Source organism: Pagrus pagrus, assembly GCF_965226575.1.
Source record: "Pagrus pagrus genome assembly, chromosome: 10".
In the NCBI taxonomy this organism is placed as follows: domain Eukaryota; kingdom Metazoa; phylum Chordata; class Actinopteri; order Spariformes; family Sparidae; genus Pagrus; species Pagrus pagrus.
Genome location: NC_140194.1, coordinates 22885860 through 22901524, shown reverse-complemented (window position 1 = coordinate 22901524; position 15665 = coordinate 22885860). Strand labels below are relative to the sequence as shown.

The window sequence follows — 15665 nt, the reverse complement described above, 5'->3', positions numbered from 1 at the left end:
ACATACTACATTGAATTACAGATGAATTTGACCCATTCTAGTAATAGTATAGTACATAATGCATGCATGCGCACATTCATATGTATTTAGATCACATAAGATGCTTGGTTTCAAATCATTCATTGTTTTTAAATAAGAGTACTTCACACTGAATATCTCTGAAATGTAGCGAGGTGAAGTCTGACATGTGTAGGCTTACAAATGTCTAATTAGGACAAGTTGTGTGTAAATAAAGTCGCGATGCAAATGTGAATTTTCTGTCGTCGCCTTTTCAAATTGTACTTTGTCTTAGGTAATACTATGTCTTGTAACTTGTCATGAGCCTTGTGTTGTACAGCGCAGAGCGTGATGTAATGCTCCAGGTGCCCTCTGACCTCATGTTCCCAGTGTGACGATCAAAAGTTCACAGCTGAGGTTTCCCCTTGAGTAAAAGAAAAATGTCTCTTCAGTGACCACAGCCTTCCATTCATTCACACACATATCCTTTGCTCCACATATATTTATGCTGCGCACACAGGAAATCACACTGTGTTCACACACACACACACATAAAGGGCCAAGACCCACCTGAAGTGGCTGTCAGTAGTGCTCGGCATCTCGGCTGCCTCCCAGCTGTTCTTTCTGCTGGCCTTTCTCCTCTCATTCCTGCAAAGCAGTGGTGAATCTGATGCCTGCTCAGATACTGGCACCATCGGACATTCACCCTCCAGAGGACACTCTGTTATGTAACAGAGCAAAGGGGCAAAATCATGAGTCCGCTGTTATCTTATGAAAGATGGCCAGCCTGTAGAGATGTAAAGGAAACGTGATATACAATAATATAAATGCAAGTTATATCTCAATTACTGAGTTAATGAGATTCCATAGAGGATCAGAAGCAAAACACAACAATGTGTCAGCTTCGTTAGAATCAAAGTTATCCGTTAAGAACATTTTACATTTGAATTCAAAACAGGAATAATGAATTTTTAATACATGTCTATGAAGTCCAGGATGTAGGCTTCTGTTACCAGACTTCCATCACAGATTATGGTCATTTATTTGAGACTTGGTGTTAAGACAGACGAAAAGTCATGCATGCTTTTGTTTTTGTTTTCTTCTGCAGAATCCAGCCCTGGAGCTGAGCAAGTACCAGACTCTGCCGGGGAAACGGAGTAAAAAAAGCGAGCTGAACGGCAGCAGAGAGGTAGACGGAGAGTATTTATCTCCTGTCCAGCTCTCTCCCGTCCACAGCCACGACCAGGACTACAGTCTCAGTGAGTTTATACTTCATCAGTCAAAATGAGGCGCATTAAGTCTATTTCACTTCTTCTGCAGTAACCTGTTACACTCTGAAGAGACCGTTTTCAGTATTTTGGCCATTGGACCTCATGCAAGAACCGTTAGTATGAACATTGTTAAATGGCATGTACAAGTTATTTAAGAAGATTTGTCCCATTCACTAATTTTCCCAAACATATAGTATAATAGTTGTCATACAAGCCACATACAGATAGTCTGCCTTTCTCCTCAGGGGAAACACACTGTTATAGTTAATTATTTGTATGAATTAAGTATGAAAATGAAATCTCTTAAGAGAAATTATACGAATAAGTTGATGCTAAATGAATCACAATCATGCAGTGACTATGATTCCCTGTGCTGCTCACTGACCTACTGTTGTTATCTTGACATAAGAGACATAAACAGAGCTGATCTCAGACCAAGAGTGATGATTACAAGATGACTGGAGAAGACTGCAAGAAATTATCAAAAATATTACCAGAAGATCACGTGAGAGGTTGAATTCCCTGACATACAGTTTGTGGTGTTTGTATCAAACAAGAGAGCAGCTGTAAAATAGCACAGAATCGATCTACATAAGCCACAAAGAAGGTTATGGCTGAAAAAGTAAATGTAAATTGACTTTGAATCTACAGTATATGAATAACACTGGGCATAAAATGAGCCCACCACACAATTATCTAGAGAGCAACATAGTTAATAATTAATATAAATAAAGGAATAAACCTAAAAAGAATTGTAGAAAAAAAATCATCTCCAGTCTGTGCATACAAAGCAAACGGCTGAAGGGAGTCGTGCTTTGAACTTGACGTTCACATCATTATCATCACTACAGGCTGCAACTGGACTGTGATATTTCTTTTACTGCATTTGACTCAGTGCTCCGCTGAGACGTCTGTCAACATCATCTCACCTCCACCTGCTGCACTCAGAGCTGCCGGACCTCCAGCTTTGGCAGCGTGAGGTGACGACGCGTCTCTGAACGGCTGGAGCTGATGGGCACGAAGCGTTTTCTGTGCCGAATTTCGAATTTTAATCTCAGATCAAAGAAATTCGTCTGAGCCTGTTGAATCATAGCAAAAGTCTTGTAGTCTGCACTAGTCCTCAGTCTGACAGCTGCAGCTCAGGGTCTTTATGCAGGTCATCTACTGTCGGCTGTAATATTCTCTCCTCTAATATCTCTGCAGCAGTCGTATCCACTTAACTGCCTCTCATATTAGTCATGGACAGCTTTGATGAAGTTAGACCTTTTATGACGGCCCTGATGAGACATTGTTGGCAGCTTATTAATATTTTAAAGCTGTTCTGGGTCTATACAAGTGCGGTTTGTTCTGTTTTGGTCTGATGACTTCTGACAGCTGGACTTTCAGCCCTGAGATATGAAATTCTTCTTTCTACTCATGGTAACTCTTGGGTTTTTGTGAATGAAACTTGCTGACAAACGGAGCAGAAGAGACAGCCTTATACTGTTGATGATGCTAATGAGCCCATCACAGACGCCTCACCATGTACAGTTCAGCATATTTAGGACAACTTTGTACTGCTCGGAGAGCTTGGTGAGTCTGCCTTGGGACACTCGTACGAGCAAACCTCAGAGAAATAAGTCAAAGAACAGTAGAATAGTTCAGGATATGAATACAAAAATATTCTTGCAGGAGGTCCAATGTTTCTGCTTTTGCTGCTGTAATCACTCCAAATGAACTCCCACTCACCTCAGTTTTAAAGAATTGTCTGTAAAACTAATACCACAGGAGTGAAGTGGGATAATATGCTTCTAAACAGACCCTTTCATTTGGCAAAACAACAAATTCAATAATGTGTAACCGCTGAATAACTCATTTTCAACTAACTCTGCTCCCACTGCTTCCCTCTCTGTGCCCTCTCTCCTCCTCCTGTCTGCTTTGCTGTCGGATTGCTCTTTTCTCTGTTTGTGTTCATGCCGCAGTTCGCTGCAGGAGCGCCAGTGCTCCGGCTTTAGGTACTGTATGCTCACACAATATTCAGATGTCAACACTGGTTGAAACACAGTATGAGGAGAATTGAGTCATTGAGTTGATGTTGTTGCTCTCTGAGTCTTCTGACAAACAAAACTCACTTGTTCACTCATCTCATGAACAAAACAATCTAGTCCCCGTCACAGTCAGACCTCAGAGGTGAGTGACTGTTTTCACCGAGGATCAAACTGCTCTAAAGCCGAGATTATTAGGACTCCCTCATGACTCAAGGAGCTGTCGAAGATAATGCCTGGCTGTCTCGCATCAGCATTCGCTGAAACACACACATCCGCACGCTTAAAGCTAATAGGCATATAAGCACACAGCCACCCATGTATCGGCCTACACAGAGCCAGAGCTTAAAGCAGGAGGGTAATCGGAGGGTGAGGAGTGCAAGCTTAAGGACGTGTGCGGTTCAACTAGCTTAGACATCCAAAGTAAACAAACAAGGATGCAACCTGACATCCCGTTTTGCTCTCACTGCCTCACCCAGCACCCTCTCTCTGACAGACTGAAGCAGGAGGTCGTTCAGAAAGAGAAAGTCGAGTAAGTGCTCAAAGTAAACAGGCGAAGAATAAAAAGAATCAATTACTTCCCCGTCAAAGACTTTTGTAATGAGGTGGCAACAGACTTGTCTGAGTTTGTTCTAGCACCGCTTTGGTTAAACTCCTCAGAGAGAGATAGAGTTTGGTTTTCAGCCTCTGATCAGGGTTTTGAGGAGGATGTGTCACGTTAAAGAGTAACTCCACCAATTCTTCACATTAAAGTGTGTTTAAGAATCAAGAAGGAAATTGTGTGCGGGATGACTTCATTCCTCTTCAGGTCATCCTGTCTCATATTTGGCTTATACACTGACTAGGCTAACAAAGACCCACCTACACTGTCAGTGTCTGTGGAAACAAATATAAGTTTCATGTAAACAAGCAGACCTAATCCTGTCTGAGTTTCTGGCCCAGTTTGGCACCTGCCTGAGGCTTGTGGATTTGCCGCTTAGGACACTTAACATGTATACAATATTTATTTTGGAGATAAAGAGGGTGTGACTAATGCACGCTTCTGCTTTCTGTCTGCTTGCTTTCTTCTCACTTCACTAACCTCCTCTGCTTCAGGATCTCCTGGAAAACATGACCTCTATGATGTTGGTGGGTATTGCATGTCAACCCCAGTGTGTGATGCCATGTTACCATCCAGTTGAGATCAGTCTGGGTTTTTGTGGTGTGAGTGTATACAACATAGAGTAGTCGTATAGGCTTCTAGATGCAAAGTTGTATTGATTCAGAATGACCTCCTACAGTTTCTGAATGATTTCCATCATGTGGTGGGCACTGATAACCTGCTGCAGCACATGTTTTGAAGTATCAATATGACACTATGAAGCCTACAACTACAGTACAGATCATCCCACCCACCATCTCAGAGGAAAGTTGTAGAATATTATAAATATCTTGAAACATTCATTGATAAAAATGTTAAATTTGATGGAAATTCTGAGGCGGTCTGTAAGAAGGGACAGCATCATTTGAACTTCCTGAGGAAGTTAAATGTTTTAATGTAGATAGGAAAATGATGACTATGTTTTACAAGTCATTTACTGACGCTGTTCTTACTTTTTCTATGATTGCTTGTTATGTAACCTGAACATCAGGGACAAAAACCACCTGAGCCATATTGTGAAGGTGGCTGGTAAGGTGATAGGTGTCCTGCAGACCTCCCTGATGACTATCTTTGACCAGCAGGTTCTCTGCAAGTCCAGGTCTATATCAGACTGCACAAACCACCCCCTTTACTTTGAGTTGGAAACTCTTTCCTCAGGCTGAAGATTTAGAGTTCCCAAGTTCAAGTGCAATAGGAGTAGAAACCTCTTTGTTCCCTGAGCAATAACCCTGCTTAATCTGCACATTTTTGTAGTGTTTGTATTTCTAGTTTTGTTTTGTTGTATTTGCCTGTTTTTTTTATCTTTGTGCCCCTGACTGCAAATCAAGTTTCCCATCTGGATGATAAAATGACTGAACTGAACTGAACTGATACACCATAAGGCAGCTTAAGCTGCATCAGTTGGTTTTCTTTGGACAGTTCAACTACATATTAAAAAAATCTTCATCAGCAGGGTGCTGAGTAGATATTTAGATTTTTAGTTTTTGGGTGAACATATCCTCAAAAATGTTCTGACATCCATCTGACACTGAGCAACACTAGCATCCATTTTGAGTCGTGATGTATGTCATCAACTCTCTGTCAGCACTGTCTTGGTCTCCCCCAACCTCTGAGAACAAAAGGTATTGCACACAGTGGGTTTATCAGGGCTTTCTCACCACAACACCAAATCAATGAACTAAAAAGCTCCCTGGAGCTGAGGAAAACTGCAGTTTGTTGATAAATCTCTTTGGATTTGTCACAGCAACTTTTGAGTACAGAGGACAGTCTACAGTCAATATAGTTTATGTTTACTTGATCCAGTTTTAAAGTAATAAATATTGACAGTGCAGCTTTAATGTTATAGTGGCTTTCAGAGAAAGATGTATATGTGTATGGCTAATTCATGCCATGTACAACCTGAGACAGAACAAAAGTGTGCTTGAACTTTGAGCAAACAAACAGTGAGCATGGGCTGTACGTTTGTGGTCCATGCTAGTCCAAAGGATATTCCCTCTCACAAATGGATTTTGGGTCCCAGATTTCTCCTTACATGACTGAACCAGAGTATCAATGATTGTGTTCTAGGGCGTTCAGAGAAGCTAGAGGAGAGCGTCCTGTCAGACCAGTCCCCTCTGTCCTCTGGAGTGGACTCTGGACAGCAGTCCCCCGTCTCACCAGAGAACAGGAAGACTCACAGAGGCATTAAGAAGCTCTGGGGGAAGTAAGTTGTACAGTACAGCACCTCACACAGCCACATTCTCTTCATTAAATTGTACCTTTACACACTCACGTTAGAGTTTTGGTTGTCCCCAGGATCCGTCGCAGCCAGTCAGGTAGTCCTGCCCAGGGTCACACCACCGACCTGGGGGAGTTCAAGAGGGGAGGCTTGAGAGCTACAGCTGGACCGAGACTGGCCCGTTCAGGGAACCCACGGTATAAAGACACAACTTTACTCACACATACTATGTATTTTCGTCCACTTCGACCAACATTTTTGTCTTCTTTGTATTTAAAATGCATATAATCAATATACATTTTAGGCTGTATTCATTTAAGCAGCAAGAGAATCACTAACATGCATTATTAGCTGTAGATACCTACATGGTCCTGTAGGAATACTGCATTAAAACAACCTTCGATGTCAATCATTTGTCTCTTTCTTCTCACCATGTCAGAGACCTGAAGATGCCTTTTTCCAAGTGGAGCACAGAGCAGGTGTGTGACTGGCTTGAGGAAATTGGATTGGGTCAGTACGGCATCCTCGCTCGCCACTGGGTCACCAGCGGTCAGACTCTTCTGTCAGCCAGCCCGCAAGACCTAGAGAGGGTACACACACACAAACACACCACCTACTCTTGAGTCATATTTCATGCTGTCTTGGTTAAGCCAACAAAATAATTCTTCATTCAGCCTGTCAGATATTTTCCAGTTCTACCTGTCTGATCATTGTTGCTGTCTGTCTGTCTATTTGGCATTTAGCTACGCCTGTCCCTGCTTTTCAACCTGCTTGTTAGTTTCGCCTTCAACGCTGTCACATTGTCTACCTCAGACCCCCACACACCTCTCTGTCTCTCCCAACAGGATCCTTTTTGTTTCTATGTGAGATCATTTGTAAGATTCAAATTAAGTTATTTCTCCTCCACTGCGTCTCAGGAGCTGGCCGTGAAGAATCCGCTCCACAGGAAGAAGCTGCAGTTAGCCATCAAGACGTTCAGCAGCAAGCAGCCTGAGAAGTCTGCAGAGCTTGATTACATCTGGGTTACTCGTACGTACTGAATAGACACTGAGATAAAACAGAACTTCGCTCTGAGGATCCCTCACATAAGAACTGTGATATTTTATGTCCCAAAGGTTGGCTCGATGACATCGGCCTCCCTCAATACAAAGACCAGTTTAATGACGGGAGAGTGGATGGGCAGATGCTGCAGTACCTCACTGTGGTGAGTTTGTAATAATGATGTGAGAGTCAAATAACATCCGAACAGTAAACTGGGTTAAAGTTAGTCATGTATGTAGTTCAATTTTCAGAAAACACATGAATTTGAGGCACAAATTGACATCCCAAAAGCTGTCATGAAGAGTTCAGTGCTCACTTTCTCTTTCCTTGTTACAGTTTACTCATCTCTCTGTCTCCTCTCTATCTCAGAATGACTTGTTGTTTCTCAAAGTGACCAGCCAGCTCCATCACCTCAGCATCAAATGTGCCATTCATGTTCTCCACGTCAGCAAGTTCCACCCTAACTGCCTCAGACGCAGGCCCGGCAATGAGGTCAGTGTGTGTGCACATTTTTTTAAATTTTTTTTACAAATGTTTCTTCTTGTTTCTTTATACATCTTTAAGTACGGCACTTTGAGTTACTTTACAGATACATTTTGCTAGCTTTGCCTTAACTCCATCTAATGTAAAGTTAAGATTTTGCAAACCATTTTTGAATGCAGTTGAAGCTACTAGAAAGAACATCCATTTTCTTGTTGATTCTGGCCCCTTTGGACTAAAGATGACGATGATGAACAAAGTGAACTTTTTTTGTGTGCCGTACCACCAGACTACAGACTACTTTTCTTAGGCTGTGAGATCCTTCCATTCATCTTCACCACTCAATAAAAGTAGTTTTAATTTTATGACCTGGTGACAGGCATCAAGAATAACTGTAATAACTATACAGAAACAGCCAGTCTCTCGCTGATGGTCTCATTTTATGTGTTGTTTTTATGTACAATAGTGCCAACATCCCAGTAATGTTTTTTATTTATAAGATGTTATTTTTCTAAATCACCCCTCTCTGTATTAAGTGTTTGTTTGTCCTCCCATAATGTGCTTATTCTGTCATGTCTTGAAATACACCTAGTTGTGTCTTTTCTTGTCTCAATTGTTATGTCTTGCATCACTAAATTAAGTGTAGTAAATGTGCTTCATGCATGAATCTACAGCACAGTGTGTTCCTGTGTGTGTTTCAGAACGAGTTCACTCCCAGTGAGGTGGTGCAGTGGTCCAACCACAGAGTCATGGAGTGGCTGAGATCTGTGGATCTGGCAGAGTACGCACCAAACCTAAGGGGAAGCGGCGTGCACGGAGGGCTAGTAGTGAGTACACATGATCACACGGTTTATGGGTCTAAAAACAAAAGCACTACAGAAAGCATCCTCAATATGTCTCTCTCCTATAGATTCTGGAGCCCCGGTTTACCTCGGATACGCTGGCCATGCTGCTGAACATCCCTCCTCAGAAAACACTGCTGAGACGCCACCTAAACACCAACTTCAACAACCTGGTGGGAACACAAGCTCAACAAGAGAAGAGGGAGTACACCGAGGCACCGGGGTACACCCCACTCAGCATCACAGCTAAAGTCAAGGTAAGATAATACCAGTAGAGGAGGAAGTTCTCAGAGGCAACAATGCTGCATTAAGAGAACACACACGGCTAACCCGTCCTGTCTTCCTGCGTGTGAGAGAGAAAGCACCTTAATCCGAGGTGAAACCTTGATGTGTCAGCTCAGTTAAAGCCGTGAGCCCTTCAGTGTGTTTAAGCCTGTGAGAGCAGCGTGAACCCCGGCCTGCTCTGCTCCTCCTCACAGCTTTAAGACGCAGCCATCAGCCGCAGCCTCAGCTCTAAGTCCCTCTGTGCTCTGCCGAAGAAAAATGGAAGAATAATCCACCCTAAAACACAATGCACACTTTCTGCTGACCCATTTATGACCTTGAACACTTAGATCTAAAATTTCTTGAGCTAATCTGTGAGAACTTAGTAATTATTCAGATGATTTTGTGGACAAATATAAATTGGAATGCTACATAAAGTAAACACAGAAATAGATTTATTTTCGCGTGTGTGGGGATTTCCTGCCCAAGCCAACTACCAAGTGATATCCTATAGTGCTGTGTGATAATATCGCAGTGCCTTTAGTCAGCAAGAGCAAGCTTAGAGGACACACTTCTATAAGCTGCTGTTGTTGCCTGGTCTCACTTATTTCTCACACGCACTGAATGCAACAGTAAAGCACAGATAGAAGAAGACACTGTATACAGGAGAGAGAAAACAGAAGACCTCATTTCGCCTGCCAGAAACACGTACCTCATATCTAAAGAGTGTTAATCAGCGTGATTTCATATACATATAGAAATATCTCAAATATGCACCTGAAATTTGTCTTTTCATCAACAGATGATATTTCATATCGTCCTTTAGTTGAAATTTTAATTATTTATTACAACCGTACGGTATCTTACAACTACAGATAAGTTGATATCTGATCTGATTGTGTTTGTTACAGTTTATGTAAAGTAACTCCTGTGTGTGTGGACTGGAGACATATTGCATTTTAATATAGTTGCCAAAGGAAAATGAATGACATTTTCTTACACTTTGTATCATTTATGACGACATTGTACTCACCAAAGCTGCATGACTGTACAACAAAAGTGCAACATTACCATTCATTTGGAGTTTCTGTCTAGCTGCCTAAATGCACCACTCTGCTGCTACAGTGATTACTTGCTAACTTTGTCCGACTGCAGTTTGGTATTGAGCAGGTAGTGCATTGTTGGTTTTTAGAGCTTTTCAGCTGAAAATAACTCTCTGCTGTGTCTAAAAATGACAATGATGATAGGAGCGACAGTGAACAAAAACGGCAACGTTGCAGGCCATAAAACCTGAACAGTGAGCTGAAAGATGCTATAAAGCTCAGTAGAGCTGAGGGGGGCTGCAGAGTTGGATGATAATTATCTGCGGATTTGCCACTAGAAGCGTCTCCTTTTAGACAACACACAGTCATTTGATCCTGTTAATGGGACTGAGGTTATATCATTAAAAGAGGTCAGACAAGACAGGCAAGAAACGCAAGGACAGAAGATCATTTTAGACAAACTCCCAAGTTAATCAGAGTAGAAGTCAAATGGTAAAAGTATAGTCAAAACTGTCATTGTCAACATCCATCCCAGTGTGTTGTACTACTTCCGGTTTCTTTAATCTACTGTGTCTGTTGTTGTTAGGGACATTTGAGGTGCCCCTCTAAATAAAGTGGTTCAAATAATCTGGCTTGCCCTGTTGGACTTTCCTGTGTTTGATGCGTACAGTGTTATCATAAGTGATAGTTGTGTATATATATTGTGTATATATATAGACAGTCACATCCCTTTGTTATTTCTTCTCATTGCAGCCGAAGAAGTTGGGCTTCTCTAACTTAACCCACCTCCGGAGGAGACGGCCGGATGAATCCACAGACTACGTCTGTCCAGTGGAGTCGTCATCGCCTCAGTCAGGACAGTCTGCAGTGAACGGGGTCCAGGTGCGGCCCTACGCCGGCTTCAGAGGCCTGAGCCCCATCCTGGACCGAGAGTCGGACCGCTCCAGGGACCAGGTGGGGCTCGACGACAGCAGAGCTGACCCATCTCCGTGACAGCTGTGACAACAACATGACATGCTGTGTTGTCACGCTTTTCCATCAGCCAATCAGCTGTCACTGCTACTACTCTGCTTCCTTTGCTTGCGGCCCATAATACCTCAGCCCATCCCCTCCCTGCTCCTCTAAACCCCGCCCATCAGCCCGACCCTGTGCCTTACGAGTGGAGAGATTCAGAGACGCCCAGATAAACCTGCCTGACTGTCAGACAGTCACAGCTGCTTGTCATGAAGGGTGTACTGTCGCGATGAATCTACACACTTGAAGTATTTTGATTTAATTTCCTGACAGATGCCTAACTAACCCGACCTCAGCCTCAGACCTGTGCCATGATCTAACTCATCACAAGAGTACGCAGCATCTCTCTGGACTCCACTTCCTGTGACATAACTTCCTGTAATCCATACTATATATGGACATCCTTTATTGTACAGTATTAAGCCATTGTTCTAACATTTATGCACCACCATTAGATGATTTTATATGTGTGAGTCAGTCATGACATCATTTATAGCTTTGATTTTTAAACAGTTTTGTCACACGGTTGAGATGAGCTTGTGCAATATTTGCATAATATTATGGAGGGATTTTATTTAATATTTATGTCATTGCAGAGGAAATGATAAAATAGCATGTTACCTGAGCTGGTGATTTTGTACTGTTATTTTCATATTTTCTGTAATAGTATTTTTATAGTAAAGAAAATCCTGCTCCGCAAAGGAAGCTTATATGTGGTCATGTAAATGTAAAAAGATTTATCAAGTCATTTAATAAATAAAAACATACGTGTGTAAAGATGTTTCCTTCTTTCTACACAAAAGGCAGGAAGGTTTGCGTAGGATTTAACTTTTTGTTCTAATTTTAAATTTTGTTTTTTGAAATTAATGTATTTTGGATTTACATTTTAAGTTAGTATACACTATATCACCCCTCTATCTCTTATGAAAACAGTACAGTTCATGGTTTCATAAACAAAATGGCATGGCATAGAGTCATTTTTGAGGGAGGTGTTTCGTAGTCCACAAAACATTTCAGGAGCTTTACAGCATTCTCCTAAACAACTAAAGTAGATGGGGACTTGTTTTAAAATGTAAAAAAAAAGAGCTGAAAAAAACCCCAAAACAACGTAAAATAGCTGTTTGCAACTCGTCCAGCAGAATCCAAGTCTACAGAAGCCCAGAGATACCAAATTGACTTTAAAAGACATTATTTACACCATCGTCATGTGGTCATGCTGATGCACCCACTTAAGACAGCATGAGCACTAACGCTTTTAGCTCAGCAGCTACAGTGAAGATTTCTGCTTTAAAAAGCAAGTTAAAAACATCTTTTCAACTGAATTTGGGATCTTGGGGCATCCAGAGACTTAGATTATGTCAGATGAGCTATATGGAGCTCTTTTTTTTTTTCTTCACTTTTTAAAACAAGTCCCTTGCTAGTTCAGTTGTTCAGTAGATTTGCTGTGAAACTCCAGGAATGTTTTGTAGTCTACAGAACTTCACCTGACTTTCCATCAGGTGAGTAGATAATGACATAATTTTCATTTTTGGGTGAATTTATCCTTTAAGTTTTGAGACAACTGACATGGACAAAATAAAGCTACTCCCTCGCTCTATGTGGAGCCACAGTGGGAGGCATGACTAAGTAGCCTGCATCAACTACTAACCTGCTTTCATCATCATCATCATCATCCTCACCATCATGGTGGCTGTCATTGCTGTTTATGCGTCAGCTTTCCACTCTGCAGACCAATCTTAGCCAAGATGGCTGATGACCATCACCATAGTAACCTTGTTAAAGATGACATGGTACGTGGTGCATGTTAGAGTATGTCTCATCAGCGATGTATAGCTCACTTCAGCATACTTACATGAATGCAAAATGTATTCATTGCTATACACTGAAGCCGAGGAAACCCATCGTTGTTTCTCTGAAAGTCTGTAATCGTGACTTGTAATGGGTTCATTAGGCCCTGTGTGTGTCCTGTTTGTGTGTGTGTGTGTGTGTGTGTGCGTGTGTGCGTGTTTGTGTTGCAGATGGCGATCACAGAGGGTACCATGTTGCAAATAGAGGCTCTGTCTGAAAGCATCAACAACCTCACAGTAAGCACCAACACACACAGGCTGCTGGTAATGACTTGTGCAGCTGATTCACTCACCGAGTAACTGCTCCTCATCGGCTGTAACAGAAGTTTGAGTCACTCAGATGGAAAGTTCTGTCTGAGGGAGAAACAGCATTAAAACACCACAATCTGTGTGATAAGGATAAAAGAATAAGATGACACTTGGAGAGTGAAACCTGCTCAATTACATACGAGTTACACTTTTTCCTCCAAGATCTTAAGGCTCACTCAGCTGGTTCACTGGAGAAGTTGCTTTAGGCCACGATTAAGAAGTGGGTTTGTTTTGCAAAGCCTTAGGGTTCAATTACTGAGATGACTTCTGCAAACAGAACAGGAGCAAAAGGACCAAGACTGGCATCCGCCTGATAACAGCGAATAATGAAGTACCAGCGGGCAGCAGTACTTGCTATTTAAAGCTTCAATTCAAATTCAAATATTTAGTTAAAAGATTACATTATTATTTACACACAAAAAACTTTTTTAAAAGCAAATGTGAATTTAAGTTTTAATTTATTATTTCATTGCAATTTTTTATGCTTCTCATGGTACTGAAAAGGCCACAGGCCTAAATTAATCAAACTGACTGATGATGTAAAAAAAGACCTTTTCACAGGAGACATTCTGAGATGCATATAAGATCAGAGGACAATAAGGTCCCACAACACTGTTTGAAGCCAGAAAGGTGGCAGGGTCCGCCACATATAAAGGAAGTAAAACAGTATGAAATTGTGTTGTCCTTTAAGGCCAGTTTGGTTATTCAGCTTATTCAGTCATGAAAAGTGTTTGTTTAGTTTGTGAGTGGCATTGATTTTCACATCTAATTCTTGTTCAGAAAGTGAAAAACGTGTTTCAAACGTTCCTTTTACTAAAATGATCAGGATTAAACTTATTTTACAGAATGACACTTTCCTAAGGGGAGAGTTATTAACGTGGAAGCGGCAATTTAATATTGGTGCTGGCCGAGATGGAGCTAAATGGATCTAAAGAACTTAATACGCTGTTGGGTATGTTTTGTATGGAAAAATCTGAATCTACACAGCAACTAGTAACTCTGACACACAGTGGATTGGAAGGTAAAGAGGCAGAAAAACACCTTTAAATATATTAGTTTCACTTGTGCATTTTAATTTAAAAAATTGTGAAAAATGCCTTTTGTTGATTAACTCTGCAGTGAAACTGGTTGTGTGTGTTTAGTTTGGATGAGTTCTCCTTATTTATCTTGCAAGGCTCTATAAGTAATGCGTAGCATTTTAGACATAAGTTGTATCATTTTTAATACAAAGGAGGCCTTTGTTGACACCATTAAAACCTTTGCTCATGGTTCTGCCCATCAGGACCACATTTCCCATAAATCCTCAAGTCTCTGTGTCTTTAAGTCTCATTTGTTCACAATATCCTCACATAGACTGAAACTAAATGTCTTAACTGATCCCAGCTCAGTGGCATACACCAACTACCAAGCTTTCTAACCCAATAACACTCCCATGATGCTTTGCTTCCAGTACCTACTCAGCCAAGACGAGCTGCGGAGGGAGCTGAGGCGGTCTCAGACGGCGCTAGTTTGAAGGACAATGACCCAACGCTCACTAATGCTGTCAATCAACCACAGAGACCTGTAGCAACCATGTGACACCTGTACTGTACCTCAAGGCCCGGCCTAACACTGCAGTGTGGAGCTGTTACAGCTACTTCTGCTAGCTGCTGATACCTCATGTTACACCTACAGTAACACTGCAGATAACGGGACACCAGTGGACGATGTGGAACAGTCATCAAGGGTTGCTTACAAAAATCTATTTTTAATTTCTACAATAATGAACTGAACTGGCATTTTTTTTACTGCTTTTCTTTTGTCCCTATGCAATGTACCCTCTAATGATCATACTGACCTCTGTATACTGTGCTGGTATATCAAAGGGGAGAGCAGGGCACGCAACCTTGTTCCAGGCCATTGGACTTGCATTCATCAGGTGAACAGAAACATGACTCCAAATTATTTTACTCACCCCCATGCTGATGGAAAGTCAGGTGAAGTTTCACAGCACACAAAACATTTCTGGAGCTTCACAGCAGAACAGTGCAACTGCATTCTCCTCAACAGCTGAAGTAGATCGGGACTTGTTTTAAAATGTTAAAACAACCGGAAAAAAAAACATAAAATGGCTCCCTACAGTTTGTCTGGCACTGGAATCCCTGAGATCCCAGGTTGATTTAAGACTTTATGTACACCCTCAAAGCATGGTCTAGCTTGTGCAGCCACTTCAGATTGGGTGTTCACTATAGTGAAGATTCCAACTTAAAAAAAGGGTGTAGATGACATGTTTTTTTTTGGGCGAACTTATCTTTTAATGTTGGTCTGTGTCTGCTGGCCTTTGTTCATCTACCTCCGAGTGGCCAAAAAAAATCTCTATAAGGAATCCTTGTCAAAGATACATTTTAATATTATTTGTTTATTTAAAATATGAATATTGGCTGATGTAATATTATCATATTTTACGGCTTCTCAGATTAGCCACAAGAGGCTACACTATGTGTGTTGGTTGGGCTCTCATTTCCATGGATGTTCAACAATTTTAACATGATGGAATATTTTGCCTTGTATAAGCACAACTCATGTTTCATTTGACCCTGTTCTCCCCTATTGAACTGTATTATGCTCTCAGACAGCACTGTTTTTGTTAAGCTCAACTGACCCTGTCTTTATTAAAATATTAAAAATAAAAACTT

At 41.4% G+C, this 15665-nt stretch overlaps 1 protein-coding gene across 2 annotated transcripts in view; it reads left to right on the top strand.

Annotated features, from left to right (window-relative positions):
* Positions 1-15665, top strand: part of ppfibp2b (PPFIA binding protein 2b) — an 83045-nt gene that overhangs the window by 66247 nt on the left and 1133 nt on the right. For both annotated transcript variants that reach the window (XM_084364225.1, XM_084364226.1), the window contains 11 exons: positions 1106-1256; positions 6000-6135; positions 6228-6347; positions 6590-6740; positions 7068-7179; positions 7266-7354; positions 7561-7683; positions 8373-8498; positions 8582-8770; positions 10574-10774; positions 12853-12918. In XM_084364225.1, the coding sequence (XP_084220351.1) occupies positions 1106-1256; positions 6000-6135; positions 6228-6347; positions 6590-6740; positions 7068-7179; positions 7266-7354; positions 7561-7683; positions 8373-8498; positions 8582-8770; positions 10574-10774; positions 12853-12918 (1464 nt within the window). The remainder of the gene's footprint in view (positions 1-1105; positions 1257-5999; positions 6136-6227; positions 6348-6589; positions 6741-7067; positions 7180-7265; positions 7355-7560; positions 7684-8372; positions 8499-8581; positions 8771-10573; positions 10775-12852; positions 12919-15665) is intronic.